The following is a 17,681-nucleotide window of genomic DNA, read 5'->3' on the forward strand; positions in this document are numbered from 1 at the left end:
TCTCACCACGTATGTGTGTGAAAAAATAAACACATTGTGCGCTCCCTGCAGATTATACATGTCCTAATTCTCTGAGTGTGGGCTTATTTGTATTCATGACCATCAGAAATGTTGTTTACTCAGCACATGACAAAAAAACAAGAAAAAAAAAAAGAAGAACCGAAAGCAGACCGCCTGTGTGACTACAAGGTCAGGTGTCTCAATCGTGCTATTCCTCTTTTCAATTAAAAAAAAATATATATATAATGTATAACTGCCGATGCAGATTGATGATAATGAAACAAATAGAGCTGAGAGCTGGATGGTGTCTGCATGTGTAGCATTAACTCTGTGTATTATAGTCCATTTATATTGTTTTAGCTACATTTATTTAATAGATAATAATGCAGAGCCAGCCAAAGCAATAAGCCAATTAAGAGGTTGCAGCTCTTGAACCGTCACACATGACAGGCTGATAGATGCATATTTTTTGTATGTGTGATATGTCATATCAGGGGTAATTGTACAAAAGGAAAAAAACAACATGTTTTTAACAGGCGGACAAGTCAATACCGCTGGTTTAATCATTTTTTTTTCCACCAGTTCATTCTATTTAGTTTATTTCATATTGTTGTATATTATGTTTTTTAACATTTGTATTTTGCCTACTTGGCATGTATTATGTTATGTAAGAAAGAATTTATTTGTAGTGACTGTTCTGCACTTTTGCACATTTCATTAAAATAGTTGACTTGTTTACAGAAGGTGCATTGTCTGCTGATCAGCTAGCTTTATATAATTGTGGCGTTATATGTAGAGTGGACAAACGATGGAGTATGGAAATATATAGTTAATAGTTTGGGGGCCCAAATCAAATTCTGATTAAAGCCTTGGGCTGACTCTGATTACATGATTAGTCATCGTAGCCCTCAGTGGGTGATGCTTTTTACCTATGATTGCAGCCAAAAATGTAATAATGTGGCAAAATTCTTGAAGTGTATACATTATATCACCACTGGTACCCAACTACAGAGCATCAGTGATACTGGTGAGGTGACATGACTACACAGAGCATAGAGAATAAATAAATAAATACAGAAGTAAATAAATAAATAAATAAATAAATGCAGCAGAACATAAGGTCTTTTAACAGTATTTTGTTTTTATACATAAATGACAATACATCTACCTTTTGAATTCTCTGTACTTGTTTGCTGAAATGTTTTATTGTTATTTATATTAATTATTCAATCAGATAATTGTAAATGTACTTGCTGCTCTCTTGTTGCATTGTATTGTATCTGTCAACCACAGCACTGGTAGTGATGTGGCATTTAGGGGTGAAGGATTTTCACCGTTTTTTTTATTACTAGCTGATGGTGCATGCATTGCGTTGACCCTCTTTTGTCTTTTTAGGTGATTCTGATTTCTGTCGTGGTTATTTCTCCCCCTGACTTCAGCACTTTGTTAACGACAGCCCAGTTCGGGAAAGAAATGAACACCATAAAAGGCTCACAAAGCAAGCTTCGCCGGCGAAGTCGCTGTTTTCCTGAACACGTGAACGCAGCACACCGCCACGTCAGCTGATCAGCGCAGCACAAAACTCACGTGACGCCAGCTGGCACGTGACAGTCTGGACCAGCACGTCAACATGGCTGCCGCACCACAGTGAGTTGTCGCTTCTGATTTCTGACAGCGATTCAACAAATTACTATTTAATGTATTTATCTTCAGTCCTGTAATAAATGGAGTCATGTTAGCTTTTATTTTGAGTCCACAGCAACATAAAGTCAGTGTTTATCTAAGCTCGTGTGCTAATTAATGTGTAAGTGACCGTTAGTGCGCCGTTAACAGTTAACAGTTATCAGTTAAACGGTTAACGAGTAACAAAATATTCTCAAGTTTAGCTTCCTGAGAAGTAACTGAACTTTCGACAGGATTGATATTTCAAAAGTGTTGCATGTAAACCTTAACTGTTTTTATAAATAAAAATGTTAAAGAACACATTTTCACGACAGGCATACTAAGAAATAAGTAATACATTAATTAATAAATAAAGCGTCCGTGCTAAAAACAGCTAAAACTCTGGTGCTAGCTTAACTAACTGTAGCTGTGTTCAGTTAGCTTACCGCTCAGACATATTTTGACCTGTCGACAGTAACAAACAACTTTTTTTTTGGCTTGGAGCCCCTTTTTAAGTGAAGCCATCTGTACTTGTGGCTCTTGTGACAGTTTAATTTCATGTATTTTTAAAGACCTGAAGACGTGACAGTCTCCAGTATCACACAAGATGAATCAAACATTTAAGAAAATAATGTGGAGGAATCATTATTTTTGTATAACAGAATATATTTTTCTTACTGCTTCATTTTAAAAACATAATAACTGCACGCTTTGCATGAGTTTCGACAAGGACAAACTGCATTTGCAAGTATTTGCATCTAAATTCCTCATTCCCCCTCCAGTGAGATTAAAACACAATAAAGATAACTTCCATCTAGCAGCATTGGATGTGTTTTCTAAAGCTAAAAACTTTATTTTTTCAGTAAAACAGATAGGCTAGTTGTCAAAATATCTTGTTGGCATATACATCTACCTGTCATCACAGGGAAGCTGCGCATGTTTCACTGTCAGTGTGTCGGTCCTCTTGACAGTCTGTCATCTGTGCCGTGATGCTGTCTTTTTTATGAAAAATTGTTTAGAGTTACCTGCATACATTGCCAAAAACTGCAGCACCATCCTAGCATTATGTCTTTTTTTTTATGTGCATCTGACAGTTGTAAAATGTCTCTTCACCACAGTTTATTAGTGCATTTCTTAGAGATACAGTTGCTTTATGTTTAAGAAGTGGAGCATTCAATTAGAACAAATAATCCAGAGGTTAATAGGTTGACATGCAGGAGATCATTCAGCAGTTATGTTGTGTGAAATGACTATCTAGTCATCTCCAAAGGGCAAGTTTTATTTTCCTGTGATCACGACACAGCCAAGGCCGACTTCTTGTGATCCTGAGATAAAAGCGTTCTCAAATCTGCTGTGGTAATCATAAAGTTGTCAGCGATCAGCAGTAATATGGAGATCAGGGAACAAACATGAGGCACGCCTTGTGACATTATGCAATCCAGTACAACCCCAGAAACGCTTTCCTTTAAAAATTAACATAGTTTAATACATTTACAAGGTATTTTTTGGTTTTGGGCTATTGCCAGCAGGGTATTTTAACAGTTATATTACATGATTGTGTCCTCCTTCTTCAATAACATCGTTTACCATCTCACTGGGGATGATCTGTCCTCATAGATACACATTTACACCTGGATACTCTGCCAGCAGTAAATGATACAGAAATCGCTGAGCCATGAAATGCTATGAGTTTATGGATTAACCTTTGGTACAGTGGATGTGTTTGTTATCTTATCCACGAAGCTTGGGCCAGAGATCAAGTTTAGATCCAGTCAGAAACCTGTCAGTTAAAATAATTTCTATCTGTCTATATCTCTGTGTTGGCTCATTCTGAAGGCAGTGGGTTCACCCACCTCTTCATGCTGAGACATACTGACCAAATCCTGAGGATTACCTCCCGATAGAGCTTGAAATATAATGGGTGTGTTTCCTTGCTGTGTTTGTGTTCGTGCAAGTGAACCACAACATCTTGAGCTCAAGGGGTCAAAAGACATTAAGTGAAGTTTCTTCACACTGCAGCTGCTGTTCTGTACTGTTGTGAATAAGCAGGGATGGAAATATTGGCGAATAACTGATGATGAAAGGGACAGTTAGGACATTTAAAGTCACTTTAGAGTTGTATTCCTTGTGAAAGGGCAATTTTAATCCAGAACCTCCTTCAGTGGAGGGGATGTGTGAGTGATCTAGCCAAAATGTAATATCACAATCATTTTAATCTCAATAATCATTCACAACCTAAAATGCAAAATATATAGACATAATATACCCATATTTCTCTATTTGCACCATTTAAACACAATATTGTATTAATTCCAGTTCTCTTTTGGCACAAGCTCCCTGTGTTGTAGCCATAAGTCACAAACTAGAGTGCTATGCCCATTGGACATAGCACTCTAGTTTTCTACATCAGGTTATTGGTAAATGCACATAGAGCTGATTGGTTTGTCAATGAAGTTATATGTGAAGTTTGGAAAGATGGAGAACATCCAATACTGTAATCTCTATGATTCGCCTGACAAGTAGATTGTGTATGCATTCAAGGTCAACCCCTGGTTGAGCGTCAGTCTCTCCAACTGCTACGCCACCTAACCTCTGTCTCCCTGTCCTTTAAGATCTGTCTACTGGCTGGGTAATGACACCCTCAGGGTGTCTGCTGCCCTCTTTGCAGAGAACCGTCGACGTCTGTGCACAGGGCTGAAAGCCAAAGACGGAGTGGTACCGCGGTCTGTGGTCGTGCTGCAGGGTGGAGAGCAGAAGCAGAGGTACTGCACGGACACAGATGTCCTATTCAGGCAGGTAGGTAGTCTGTAGTTGACTCTGGGTTGATGCAAATCAGAGGACAAGGGGGCGACCAGAAAAGTCCCTCCAGCATTTTCTGTGTTGTTTTAGATGCTCAGTTGCTCTAAGATGCACCCTTCAGCTTTTCCTAAAGTCAAGTCCAGCTCTGAGTTGCTTTTGTTAATCTCCCATCTCTGTCAAAAATATGTAGGTCAGCCATCCTGCAGACAAATCACTCAAAGTTGTCCAACACTCCCTATTACAAAAATCAATGGGTGCATTAAAAGTTGTATTTGTTGTCGAGCTCTGTATTTACCACTCTTGGACTAACTGGCCTAATGAAGGACAACACCTTTTTTTTTGTCTTATATAATAGAGCAGACTTGGCTAACTTTCCCTTCTAGCTGACTATCATAATCTCCCTCACTAATGCTTTGGCTGATTCCTTCTATTCTGCAGGAGTCTTTCTTCCACTGGGCTTTCGGAGTAACCGAGGCTGACTGCTATGGAGCCATTGATGTGGACTCTGGGAAATCCTTCCTTTTTGTTCCCAAACTGCCTGAAAGCTATGCTACTTGGATGGGAGAGTGAGTCACACTAATCTTCAAAGAGCTGTGTACATGGCCAGCAGTCACCACCAGCTGGCCCATAGCTGTGAGCTCTAACTTGAAGAAAAGGTTGACAAAGTCATGTGCTGCACATTTGGATCTTTTACAGCCAGCATAGATATGTTTTATATGAGTGTTTGTATTTAGGTTATGTATTGTAAAAGCCACACAGGAACAATTTAAGACTTAAGTTTAGTCATCCCTTAAACCACCTCAGGCATATTTTGATTATACTGATAACAAAGCCTCCTATTTCCAATTTACACACCACACATGTAAAAGAAGAGCAAATAAGTTGTATTAATAGTTTTTTATCCTCTTTAAACATAGACAAATATACAACTTTGAGTATACAACTGAGTACTCAGTTATTGTTTTACAAATTGATGTCTTAACATGCTGAATGAGTGCATGTGATACACCCAGATACTAATGGGCCCGTCTCCACCACGTTACTGCCGCTGCTGCCGATCGCAGCCAATCTAGATGATGCTTGTGTTTCCATCTGCTGCGCCATCGTACTTATCAGCAGCATCCCAGAAGCGCCTCTGCTCCGCGATTAATACGCGCCAAGTCTATTTTTGACAGAAGCGGACCGCAACTGTTTCAAGCTGAACAGAGCAGTTTGAGCAAGACAGGAAGTCAGACAGGAGAACCACAGAGTGCAAATACGCAGGATGCTTCAATATGAAACATCCTGCGTAGATCTACAGCACAACAATGTCAGAACACTTGAATAAGACAAATAATGAAACAGTTAACAATGTAGCCTACTCAACCGAAGTAGAAAATTAAGGACAAAATATGATGAAATAAATACAATCTGACCGACTCGAATATCAGACAGTCATGACACTCCGCCTCTGATTCGCTCCCCGTGAGATGTGGAGCAGCATGGACGTAAGAACAAAATGGTGTTGCATTCACCAGATAGCAGACGTGCCCAGTGGAATCAAAGGGGCAGTATTTTTGTTTGTTGACTGGACTTTTTTTTGTTTTTTTTTACTTTTTTTACCTGTTGTGTTTTGCATATTTTGGCAGGATCTATCCTAAAGAGCACTTCAAGGCGAAGTATGCTGTTGATGAGGTGCACTACACCTGTGACGTAAGTCTGTCTGTGTGGCTGCTGGTTTTTACAGCCTGTGTGTGTGTGTGTGTGTGTGTGTGTGTGTGTGTGTGTGTGTGTGTGTGTGTGTGTGTGTGTGTGACCTTTTTTCTGTGCAGTAACTGAACCTTGATGTTCAGTCACTGAGCTATGAAGTCAAAGCAAAGGACACCAGTGCTTCCACAGACTGTTTTTTAAAGGTGAAAGTCATCAGTCTTTTATTTCAACCTTCTGGCAAAGATGTGTGGCACCAGGTAGTCGGACCAATATCAGGTTTGGGTTTGTTCTTGGATCTCTGGCACTAGCAGGTACATTTTCATCACAAATATAGACCTGCATAATTTACATCTACTCAACTTAATATGTCAAATAAGATGTAATTATGTTCTGCCAAACATATTCGATTAAAATGTACATTAATAATTAGGTTGAGTTTGCATGTGATTGGATTTTTTGGGGCATGTGCACACACTTGCGTTAGAGGGTGTGAAAACTCTGGGATGCATCCAACACAGCTCGTCTGAGAGAATGTGTACAGTAGCTGGGCTGGAAACAAGCATATGGATTTGTGCGTGTGTGTGTATGTGTGTGTATACCTCTGACAGAGATTACCACCAAAATTCCCTGAGGACTTCTATTTTGAAGTCTATTTTCAATGTGTAAGCTGCAGCTTCATTCTCGTCATTAAACAGCCCAGTCTAAATATACATTCTGTTCAGGCTTTCTGTAATTGCCTATTTTGAGAGTTTGGGAAAACAGTGTATAAGTGGTGACTGCAGATTCCCAGGGGAGCCACATTGGAAGGTATTTTGGAGACAAATCAGGATAATATAATCAGACTTTAAGACGACAGAATTTACTGACCAACTAATGTCTAAATGAAGGAATCTTAAATGATCACTCTCAGTTCGTTATACACTGTGACCTTACAATGACTCATCCTGCTGATGACGTCTCAGCTATTTATTTGTCTTACATCAGCACACCTGTCTGAGGTGTTAGATTTCCTAATTAGTCACAGGTTTAGTTTCAAATTATCACTATCACAAGTAACAGCCAGTTCTTCCGTGAAGCCGCAGCAGCAGCTCTGTACCGCAGTGTAATATAAAATCAAATAATAATTGCGAATGCTGCCAGACAAAGAAAGTAGTTGCAGGTGATCAGCATTCACTTGGCGATGCTGCCTACGGAAGCACCTAAAATAGTCTTCTGTATCAGAACCAGGTCATGAATATTTGAGCAGATTTCTAATTTTGAAACATTCACACGTGGAAGATGTTGCACACACACACTTTTGTCAGCATTGGCCTGCTTAACATGTAAGTGGTTCACCTTTAAATTGTTGAACGCAGCAGTTTGTGGAGGAAAATGTGGATTAGGTGTTTTTCATCCTCTCATTCATATCTGGCTGGTGTTTAACCTTCATGAGTTATTGTTGGCAGAGTTTTGTTGAGATCCATATTTGTGGATCAGTGCGGATATTTTAGGTACGTGCAGACAAGTCACATTTGCATTCTCAGACCTGTGTTGTACAGCTGCAAGTCAGACATTTAATTAAATTAGTATTCTTTTTAATATTTGCTGCTTTCTACTGATTTTCCAAGTTCTGTTTTATGTCAGTAAAATCATCATTGCTGTGTAAACTTCTTTTATTTGGTTTCATCATAAAATGTAAATAATCAGATTTGTAACTTCTTGAGGCAGCCTTTTTTTTTTTACAGGTAGAAGTTACTAATCATTGGAATGCTTGTTAGATAAAGCCATCACCAAACTGGCATTTCAAACTTTTTAGCATGATAATTATTATTCCAGTGTCCCAAACGAAGCAGCAAATTGATTTGGATTGTTGTTCTTTGGGAGGGCTTTTTTTTTATACATAGAAATTAATTTTAGCGGCGTTAATAATAAGATTGCTCAAATGTCACCACATCGTCTGTAAGCACTGAGTCAGGGATCTGTTGTCTGACATTTAGGCTGTTGGCAGAGGAGTAATAAAGTCACTTGGGTTTGTCATTCAGTGTGCTGCTGAGTACCACAGAGGCCACGCCGCCACAACAGCGTCTGCCAGAGTGACCTTTATTCTGCAGCCCGAGAGCTGAAGAAAACTGGTGCTTGTTGTCTCTGGCGCTCCGCTGTCTGTCTCAGTCCTCTAATTACTGCCTGTCTGTTTCCCCGCAGATCGTCAGTGTCCTATCCAACCTGAAACCAGCTACTCTCCTGACACTGGTACGCTCATGGCTACTCTGTATTGTTGAGTTAGAACAGTGCAGCAATCATTCCTACCTGATTACAGCTAATTATGTATACAGGTTAACTTTGTATCAGTTGACTGATACAAGATCAAGTTCTTCAGGTGTGGGGAAGTATTTTATTAAACCATTGTTACAGTTGGTTTAGTAAAATACTAATCGATCAAATACTAATAAAAGGTTCAGTGGGTTTACCTCACCCGTCCGCACCTTGCCTGATGTTCACTGCGAGATCAGAATCAGAATCAGACTTTATCCTTTATTAGTCCCACAAACAGGGAAGATTCTGTGTAAAAGCAGCTAAAAGAAAGTTCAATGTGACAATAAACAACGTTAATAATAGTAAAAAATAAGCAATATAATAAAAAGGTAAGAAATAGAAATGGACTCGTATATAAACAGCTCACCCATCCAAAATAAAACGTTAATGTTTGAGCTGTTTACATCGACAGAAGATGTCTGCTATTACAAATAAATATAAACTCCTTTTTTACTAATTTGACAGCTGTCAGAATCGAATGAGCTGTATCGACATTCGAATGCACTCTTTGGTGATGTCACTTCTCTTCACTGGTGTTTGTTTTTCTTCCACGCAGCGAGGACAGAATACAGATAGCGGGAGCATCTGCCGCGAAGCCTCGTTTGAAGGAATTAGTGGGTATGTTTAATTGCCGTTACTTTGCATTAACATAATTATAGTTGTTTGTGAAGTTTATTGTTGTTGTTTTTTTTTTCTTTTTTATAACCAAGGATGCAGCAACCTGTCATGCATACTGATTGTTGCTGATGAAACTAATTCTAAATATAATTTAATTAAGCAAACGATCATGTTTCTCCTTGTTAGTTATCAGTTAATGGCGTTGTTACTGTTGTCCTGAGCTCGTCTTTGTTCTCTTTGAACCGCCTACATTACACCGTTTTATCTTTTCTACACTGTGACCCTCACGGCTTTGAAAAAGAAGTCTCATACACTTAATTCAAAGCTGATATAACCATTTGCATTTCAATAAAACTGCTTCAAAGTATAAATTGAGGTTGGCAAATGAGGAAAAAAATGTTAGCAGTTAGGCTTCATTGATGTAAAGCATATTTGTTACAAAGGCATATATACATATAAAGCTGGGAAATAAGTCAGGATCTCCCCGGAGTGTAGCTGCTGCTGCTGGTGGGGTGAAGCCTGCAGAAAACACTCAGCTGAATCTCCCTGGACGGACGTCCTGGAGGTCATGGTGGTGATGGGGAGGTGATGTGTGTACAGCAGCATCTCTTAAAGGCAAGATGACAGAAGTGTAATGGTTGTGGAACAGAGGCAGAAATCTCATTGGTCAAGTACGAAGATATTTTTGACAACATGAGAAAGCTAACGTGACGAGAACAAACCAGAAGAGGGAAGAGAGAGACATTCCTTATTCAGCTTTCGCCAAAGCTTTATTCATAATAACAATGTTGCTCTTTCTTTTTTCAGCTTCCAAGTGAACAACACTCTCCTGCACCCAGTCATTGTGGAATGGTAAGTATTTAAAATATGTTTTTTGAAATATTATTCAGAAAGTCAGCTCACAATGAGAGAAGACTTTGGCGAAGCCTCTCCTGGAAAAGTGTATCCAGCTATTCTGTTACTTTTAGTTCCCAAACATCATCAATTGCATCCACCCAGTCTGGTAATTGTGTCTGCAGTCAGACACAGGAGTTTTTCTTGGGCTTGTGTTTTTCCCCTTTAAGAACCTGAGAACAGTCCTTGCAGCTGTAATGGACTTCGTGCTCGCTGGGTTGTCCTCGGCATTAGAGTTTGCAGCCTCCCAGATGAATTGACATTTTCTGAAATAAGGAGGAATGTTTTTCAGGCACACCTCCTGTGGAGAAAGACTTGATTGTACCTCTCAGCCCCCTCTACTCTGCAGAGCTCGCATGGCTCTCTTTTAATGGGCTTTTTTTTTTCTCTCACTCTTTCTATTGGTTGCCACTGCTCTGTGATTTATTTCTATTATTGTACAAATCATTAAACCTCCACACTTTTAACCATGTAAGGTGCAGCTTTCGCTTCCCTGTCACAACTGAAGATCAGCAGGCAAAATGTGGTTCTCTATATCAGTTACTGTCTACCTGGATTTTAAAAATGTCTTCATGTCAGCCCTCAGTGTAAAGACTGGAGGGTTGTGTGAATCCTCTTTACTGTTTGGCTTTACGTTCATCATACTGTGCATCGATAAACTGCCAGTGTGATAAGAGAGCCGGTCTCTCACCTCTTGTTTCTTCTGTGTGTCTGCAGCCGTCTGACTAAGACTGATATGGAGCTGGAGGTCCTGCGATACACCAACAGGATTTCCAGTGAAGCCCACAAAATGGTAAGATCCTTCAGAGCATCTACAAGCACACCCAAAATGGCATATTTTAAACTTTTTAAACTTTAAAAATGAAATTAAAGTTCAGGGCACGAAACTAAACACCCCAGAGAATCAAAGTGTCAAGCAGCTTATTGAGTTTAAAACTCCCCCAAAGGATTTAAGATGTCAGCACCTTTTCAGGCTATAAACTGTTTAAATGCCATTGATTTTAACTTCATCCAGTAGCTTTGAGGGCAGCAGTTAACAGAGATAGCCTTTGACCAGTAAGCTGCAACATTAAAGCAATATTTAACTTCTGCACAGGATTTTGCTTTATCACAACGGATAAACTTCTTTTTTTTCCTTTTTATGGCTGTATTCAATAGAACAGAGCTACCAGGGTCGCCCCTAAACTCTTTCTCTATCACATACCCTGAGAATTCAATCTTGTTTTCCCATTTTTATTATTTATTAAACTCATAAAATGAGGTATGTTCTTACCCACGTGTCCACAGAGCCACTATATTTGATAGATTTTCAAGTTAAACCTTCCCCACGGCTATACAGACAACATTGTCCCAAATCAGCAAGACTGTAAACTTGAATGTATACTTTGTACTACATGGAAGTATTAAAAAAAAACAGGAAAAGAAACTTACAGGCAAACATGCAGAGAGCGTTGTGCATATTAAGCCAGTGTACAATCAGGTACATACAGAAACTATTATTAGGGTTTGGTGGTCTTTTCATTGGGTGGATTTTGGGATCCATTTCAAAAGAGTCAGTCACGGTTTTATCCAGTAGTTTTTTAAGTTTGTTCATCACATATAATCTGAAATTTTCTCTGTAGATCATGAAGCATGTGAAGCCTGGGCAGAAAGAATATGAAATGGAGAGGTGAGTGGTGCATGTCCATGTTTCGTGACAAGACATAAAAAGAAAATATGTCTGTCTACTCTTTCATATCTGTGGTTATATCTACGCTATGTGTGGGGATAATAACAGCCCATTTCACTGACTTTCAAACAGTCTCATGATGATAAAACCTTGAGTGATAATTTAAGAATGTTGTTGATGTTCTTGCGTCTTGTTTTTGGATAATTTTGCGTCAGATAAGCTGCCAGTCTTGCTCGATTGCCTTTTGCTTAGCAAGAATAATCAGGAGATGTGTGTTTGTCATCTTAGAGTTGCGACGCTGTCAAGCTCCGAACAAGTGTTTTGATGTGCCTGACTGTGTGATGATTAAATGAGTGCTAAATTAATTCGTAAAAAGCACAGAGTCAGGAAGAGGGCAGCGAAAAGTCAACTGCTAATTAGTATTTTCTGTGATCTCTCTGAACATTTTTTTTGTTGTTATCTCTGCAGCCTTTTCCAGCACTACTGCTACAACAAAGGAGGGATGCGTCACACCTCGTACACCTGTATCTGTGGAACGTAAGGCTTTATTCAGCGAATGTTTGCCCATTTCATTCCAGACCGACACTGAAATGATGCTCCTCCAAAGACGCACACCTCCCAAATCTCGATTATGTCTGCATCAAGCAAGCTGATCTGTTGATTCACTTCCTGTCTGGAGGCGGATTTCAAACAAAGACAAAAACAAACATGAGTGACAAGTATATTTTTCCACCTATGTGCAGCCTGGAGAAGCATAATTATAGCCTCAGTAATAACTTATATAATTCATTAATTACAATGCTGGTGTGATACAATTATTGCTGTTAATGAGGAAGTTACCAGTCGACATCTTTAGATCACACACCATGTAAAGCTGTCTTTACTTGTAAGGAAGAGCTTTGCTAAAGAACAGAAGCGTGCAGGATGCAGAGTGAGTTCGACTCAATTATCTCACTGGACAGCACGACATCAAAATCCCTCTCCGTTGCACGGTTACTGTCAGCCAGCAGCATCATTATGAGTGAAGAATTTTCAGACATTTTCGCTAATCATGCCTTCGGCCTTTTGTATGAAAGGCCATGTGTAATGAATACTACTTCCTGGGGATTAGTGGTCGTTGGATACAAGCTGTTTTTCTTTTAATTAACAGCTTTATAAAGTGAGGACCTGATCATCGCAGTGATTCTTGAAAGATGCACTGTGTCTAGGTCTCCTAGCTAAAAGGTTAAAGGACATCGTCAAAATGTGTAAAGGTTGGAATCCTTTTGATGCTGTGCTGAAATATGTTCATTAAAATGTGTTTTTCTGTGTTTTTAAATTCACATGGTGTTGTTGTTGTTTTAACAGCGGCAACAACTCCTCCGTTCTGCACTACGGCCATGCTGGAGCTCCCAATGACAAGACAATTATGGATGGAGACATGTGGTGAGTAGCCTTCAGTCGTTTTGTAACTTTTGGCCCAAAAACACGATGCACCGTGGGAATACATTTGACTGAACCAGTTCTGATGTGTTGTCCCCCGCAGTCTGTTTGACATGGGTGGAGAGTACTACTGCTACTCCTCCGACATCACCTGCTCCTTCCCAGCCAACGGCAAGTTCACTCCAGACCAGAGGGCCATCTATGAGGCGGTCCTCAAGTCCTCCAGAGCTGTCATGGCTGCCATCAGACCAGGTTATCATCTTTTTTAGTCGGTTTAACTATGGACTACTGTGGAAGCTTTGAAAGGCACGTGACAGAAATATTTTCTCTCACATGTTTATGACTTGAGGTGGAAAATAAAAGAAACTGTCAGGATGATAATTTCAGCCACAAGAGGCTAAAGTGCACCATAACTCTAAATGTTCTAAAAAAGGGCTAAAGGTGTTCATGTTTTCTTCAAGGCGAGTTTAAATTTTCATATGCTCTAAAAATAAGAACAAGAAAAGTCCTGTTAACCTCTTACTACTTATTGTTTTGTTCCATTTTATAGCCATCTTTTATTGTTGGTGCATAATGCAAACATAGCAGTGAAAACAGTGATGACGTTTCACTTTAGTTCTAAAACAGTTTTAAAGGTTGTCAGTAGAGGTAAATATATTTTGTTTTGTTTTTTTAATTGAAGTTGCAGCTTCACAGCAAATAATGTTACTTTCACACTACAACTGTGAGTAAAATGAAAAGCTGTTCTTATATCTCGAGTTGCTTTCAGACTTAAAGGTGCAATAAGTGAGTGATTTCAGTTGAAAAGATTTGAAAAAGCAACAAATAAATTTAAACAGAATGTGAGAAATAAAATCTTGTAGCTTATAAAGTCTAATGAACATGTTGCAGAGATGAGGCCCGTTCCAAAGTTGCTATCCTAACTGTGTAAACACCAACACTCCTCTGGTCCTCCCAGTGTTGCCCGCTAGATGCACGGCTAACGATGCTTACTATCTAAACCATGCTTCTTGTGATGAAGGTGTGAAATGGACCGACATGCACCGCCTGGCTGACCAGGTTCACCTGGAGGAGCTGGTGAAGATCGGCATCCTGAAAGGTTCCGTGGACGACATGTTGAAGGTCCACCTGGGCTCCGTCTTCATGCCCCACGGCCTCGGACACCTGCTGGGCATCGATGTGCACGATGTGGGAGGATACCCTGAGGTGAAAACAGAGATCTTGCGTTCGGAGATTGCCCTAATCGCAGCCAGCCAGACAGACAGTCAGAACTCCAGACAGCAGAAGAGGAAAACACAGCTGTGGGCTTCTAATATTGATGTGTCATCCATTATAGAGAGACCCTCGGAGCAGAAGTGAGAGCAGAACAAAAAGAGGTCAGGCTGCAGGAACAAGTTCAGGCTGAGGGCAGGAGAGAGGGGAAGCTGAAATGTTGTCTGAACTCTGAACACAGATGGTTTCAGGTCACAGTGAAGGATTTTGTACAGTTATGCACTTTTGATAACTAAATATAGAAGTGTTAACCCACTGAAGCTGCAGTGGAACTGCTGAGTGTTTGGCAGCAGAAGGTGTCAGTATGGGAAGTGCACTGAGAAGCAGGACTCCATGAATATAGATAGAGAGCTCACTCAGTCTGTGGAAACATGACAAACTGCTCAGATAACAGAGATACTTTAGTGTTAGAAGAACTGATTCACAAAGAATATTCAACACTTGAAAAATGCATAAAACCTCATTTATTAGTTGTTTCCTGTAGCTGTGTCTGCACTCAGGGAGCAAACTCCAAAAAAAAAAAAAATATCCGCTTAATACTCATAAAAAATTGTTACAATGTACAGTTACGTATTTGTAAGTTGTTGTCTGAACGAACTATACCGTTGTCCAGGGGGTGGACCGTATTGACGAGCCTGGACTGAGGAGTCTTCGGATGGGCCGTCTGGTGCAGGAGAGGATGGTCCTCACCGTGGAGCCCGGCATTTATTTCATCAACCACCTGCTGGACCAGGCCCTGGCCAACTCCGCCCAGAGCTGCTTCATCGATAACCAAGTGCTGGCTCGCTTCCGCGGCTTTGGAGGGGTCAGTCTGCCTACAGAGTTAGATATTTGTTTTTGTCTGAGTGGATTCATCAGAGGGGTCGTCGAACTGAATTTGTTGTCTACAAGATCAGTGATATCAATAATCCTTGATACTTGATAGGTTTTTAGTGACTGCTGGAGCTCACAATCATCATATGAATTTTTATTTGCGTCTACATTTTTGCACTGACTGAGTTTAAGCGTTTCCCGTTTGACCGGTCGTGTCATTTCCAGGTTCGCATTGAAGACGACATTGCGGTGACAGCAGACGGGATGGAGCTGCTGACCTGCGTCCCTCGCACCGTGGAGGAGATCGAGGCTTTCATGGCGGAACCTGCAAAACCCTTCAGCCCCATCGTCAGCGCGAAGTCCTAAATGACGTCTCGCAGTGAAGTCTGAGCTGTACGCCGCGACTTCAGTAATTACAACAACAAATCTTCTTCTGCTGGACCCAAGTCATTACTCTTGCACTCATTTCACTCTCGCAACAATCAGGATTATTATTATTAAGCATTATTATAATGTTTTTTAAATTGTGCTTGACATTAAGCAGGCACTTAAAGGGACAAACTCCACATTAATACATGAAGACTTCATTTCTGTGCCTCATGGGAAAAGAAATTAACTTTTTTAAATAATTCCTATGCTTATATATTTTCTCTTTGTAAAAATGGATTCATAAAAAAAAAAATGCTGTGAAATGAAATTAAACATTTTTAATTTGCAACTGTGTGCAGCAAAGTGTTCTTTCAGTACTGTAAGACAATTCTTTCAAACAAATCGAGTTATTGGACCTCTTTTAGATGAAGATGTACATTATTAGACGAGGTGGAACTTCCAGGATGTATTTGTTGCAACACCACTAATGTCCAACAAGTTGTTCAGTTTCATCCACAAAAATGAAGAGTCTGGTTTGTCGTCATGTTGGCACTTTCACCACAGTTATTTCTCTCGTAGATCAAATTGATTGAACATTTGTGCGCTCAGTCTTAAACAGGACTCGTAGATCAGAAGTGTTTCATGCTTTAGATGGACTGTTGGTGTGATATCTTAGATGAGAGGTGTGGTGAAAAAAAGAGGTAAACCACAACATGAATTTGCTGAAAACCTAGATCATAGCAAGCAGAATACAGGGTAATAATATTTAGTAAATAAAAGGTTATCAATAAAAACCTCACTGGGTACCTTTCACCAGGAAAATGTAATAATAATAGTGTGATGATGTCGAACACTGAACTGGTAAATGCATAATTTTCCTGTAGCTCTGACAGGTTGGTGGTGTTCTTTAAGGAACGTAGATATATATTCCTTGGTGCGCTTCATGTTTCTGTTATATATATATATATATATATATATATATATATATATATATATATATATATATATATATATATATATATATATATATATATATATATATATATATATATATATATATATATATATATATATATATATATATATATATATATATAGTTTAAAATGTTAAAACAATTGTGAGGTATCTTCAGTTGGATGTTAAAACAAAGTGTAGCACAGAAAATGTATTAAAGGTGGCAGAAATTACCTAAATGTAAAATGCATACTTGCAGGTATTGGCCACCAGGGGGCACTACATGTCTATTTAAAGTTAAACCTGTGCCCACTGTACAGACACTGTTCCAGTGTGTGTTCTGATGTCTGCAAAATGATGTTAATATGCAGCACAGTTTAAACAAATGCAACAAAAGCAAATAAACTTCAGTCGTAATGGAAGACGACAGACATCATTTAATTAAAATAAAAACTCAATGAAATGTACAAATGTATACAGATCTCCAGTATTAACACTTTATATCAAAACTGTAAACAAGAATTAAGATAAAAATATTAAATATCGAATCATTCTGTGAAGATGACACACTGTTTTCCACTGATGGTCAAAAATCAGGCGCCGTCTGACGTGCTTGTATTAATTAGTATACAGATTTAACTGACTACAGCTACAAACCGCTGACTCGAAAATCTGAATCTTTGACAGTGTCAACTTTACAAAATCTGATTATATTGATCAACTACTGAAAACAACAAAGAAAGTCCATCTTTTGTGCCCCCCCCCCCCCCCCCCCCCACGCAGCGAGGACAGAATCCAGATGGCGGGAACATCTGCAGCGAAGCCTCCTCGGAAGGAATCAGTTGTGTGTTTAATTGGCATCACTTTGCATTAACATAATTATAGTTTGTTGGAGGAGGTTGTTCATGTTGTTTTGTTCTTTTGTAACCAACGATTCAACAGGCTGATTGTTGCTGATTAATCTAATTCTGAATTTAATTTAAGTTAACAAATAATCACTCTGGTCCTCGTCAGTGATCAGTTACTGGTAATGTTGCTGTTAGCCGTTTGCTGTGTCTCAGTTCAGGGTCTGCATCCTTCGAAGGACGCGGCCTTTGCGGTCTTCGAAGGCGAGTCCTTCAGAGAGACCTTGTTAACCTCGTCAGCTGTTGTTAAATGAGACGCTCTAGCCTTTGGAGCATTTCCTGGTTGCGTCACCAGATGTTTTACCCTCACTTTACGTCCTGT

The 17,681-nt window shown here is 39.5% G+C and overlaps 1 protein-coding gene across 2 annotated transcripts; it reads left to right on the forward strand.

The window, feature by feature from the left end:
- Nucleotides 1-1,490: 1,490 nt before the first annotated feature.
- pepd (peptidase D) lies at nucleotides 1,491-15,800 on the forward strand. Of its 2 annotated transcripts, XR_003983886.1 has the most exons (16): nucleotides 1,491-1,647; nucleotides 4,275-4,458; nucleotides 4,900-5,027; nucleotides 6,090-6,153; nucleotides 8,332-8,379; nucleotides 8,999-9,060; nucleotides 9,868-9,912; nucleotides 10,672-10,747; nucleotides 11,577-11,623; nucleotides 12,092-12,160; nucleotides 12,971-13,048; nucleotides 13,149-13,297; nucleotides 14,067-14,251; nucleotides 14,382-14,421; nucleotides 14,931-15,122; nucleotides 15,356-15,800. XR_003983886.1 is itself a non-coding variant. In XM_030415160.1 (15 exons), the coding sequence occupies exons 1-15, from the start codon at nucleotides 1,631-1,633 to the stop codon at nucleotides 15,494-15,496; spliced, it is 1,485 nt and encodes a 494-aa protein (XP_030271020.1). In that variant the 5' UTR covers nucleotides 1,492-1,630; the 3' UTR covers nucleotides 15,497-15,800. The 2 variants fall into 2 exon arrangements, 1 of the variants encoding a protein (XP_030271020.1); XM_030415160.1 differs by lacking the exon at nucleotides 14,382-14,421 and having other exon boundaries at nucleotides 1,492-1,647.
- Nucleotides 15,801-17,681: the final 1,881 nt, after the last annotated feature.

Source organism: Sparus aurata, chromosome 4, assembly GCF_900880675.1.
Source record: "Sparus aurata chromosome 4, fSpaAur1.1, whole genome shotgun sequence".
NCBI lineage: Eukaryota > Metazoa > Chordata > Actinopteri > Spariformes > Sparidae > Sparus > Sparus aurata.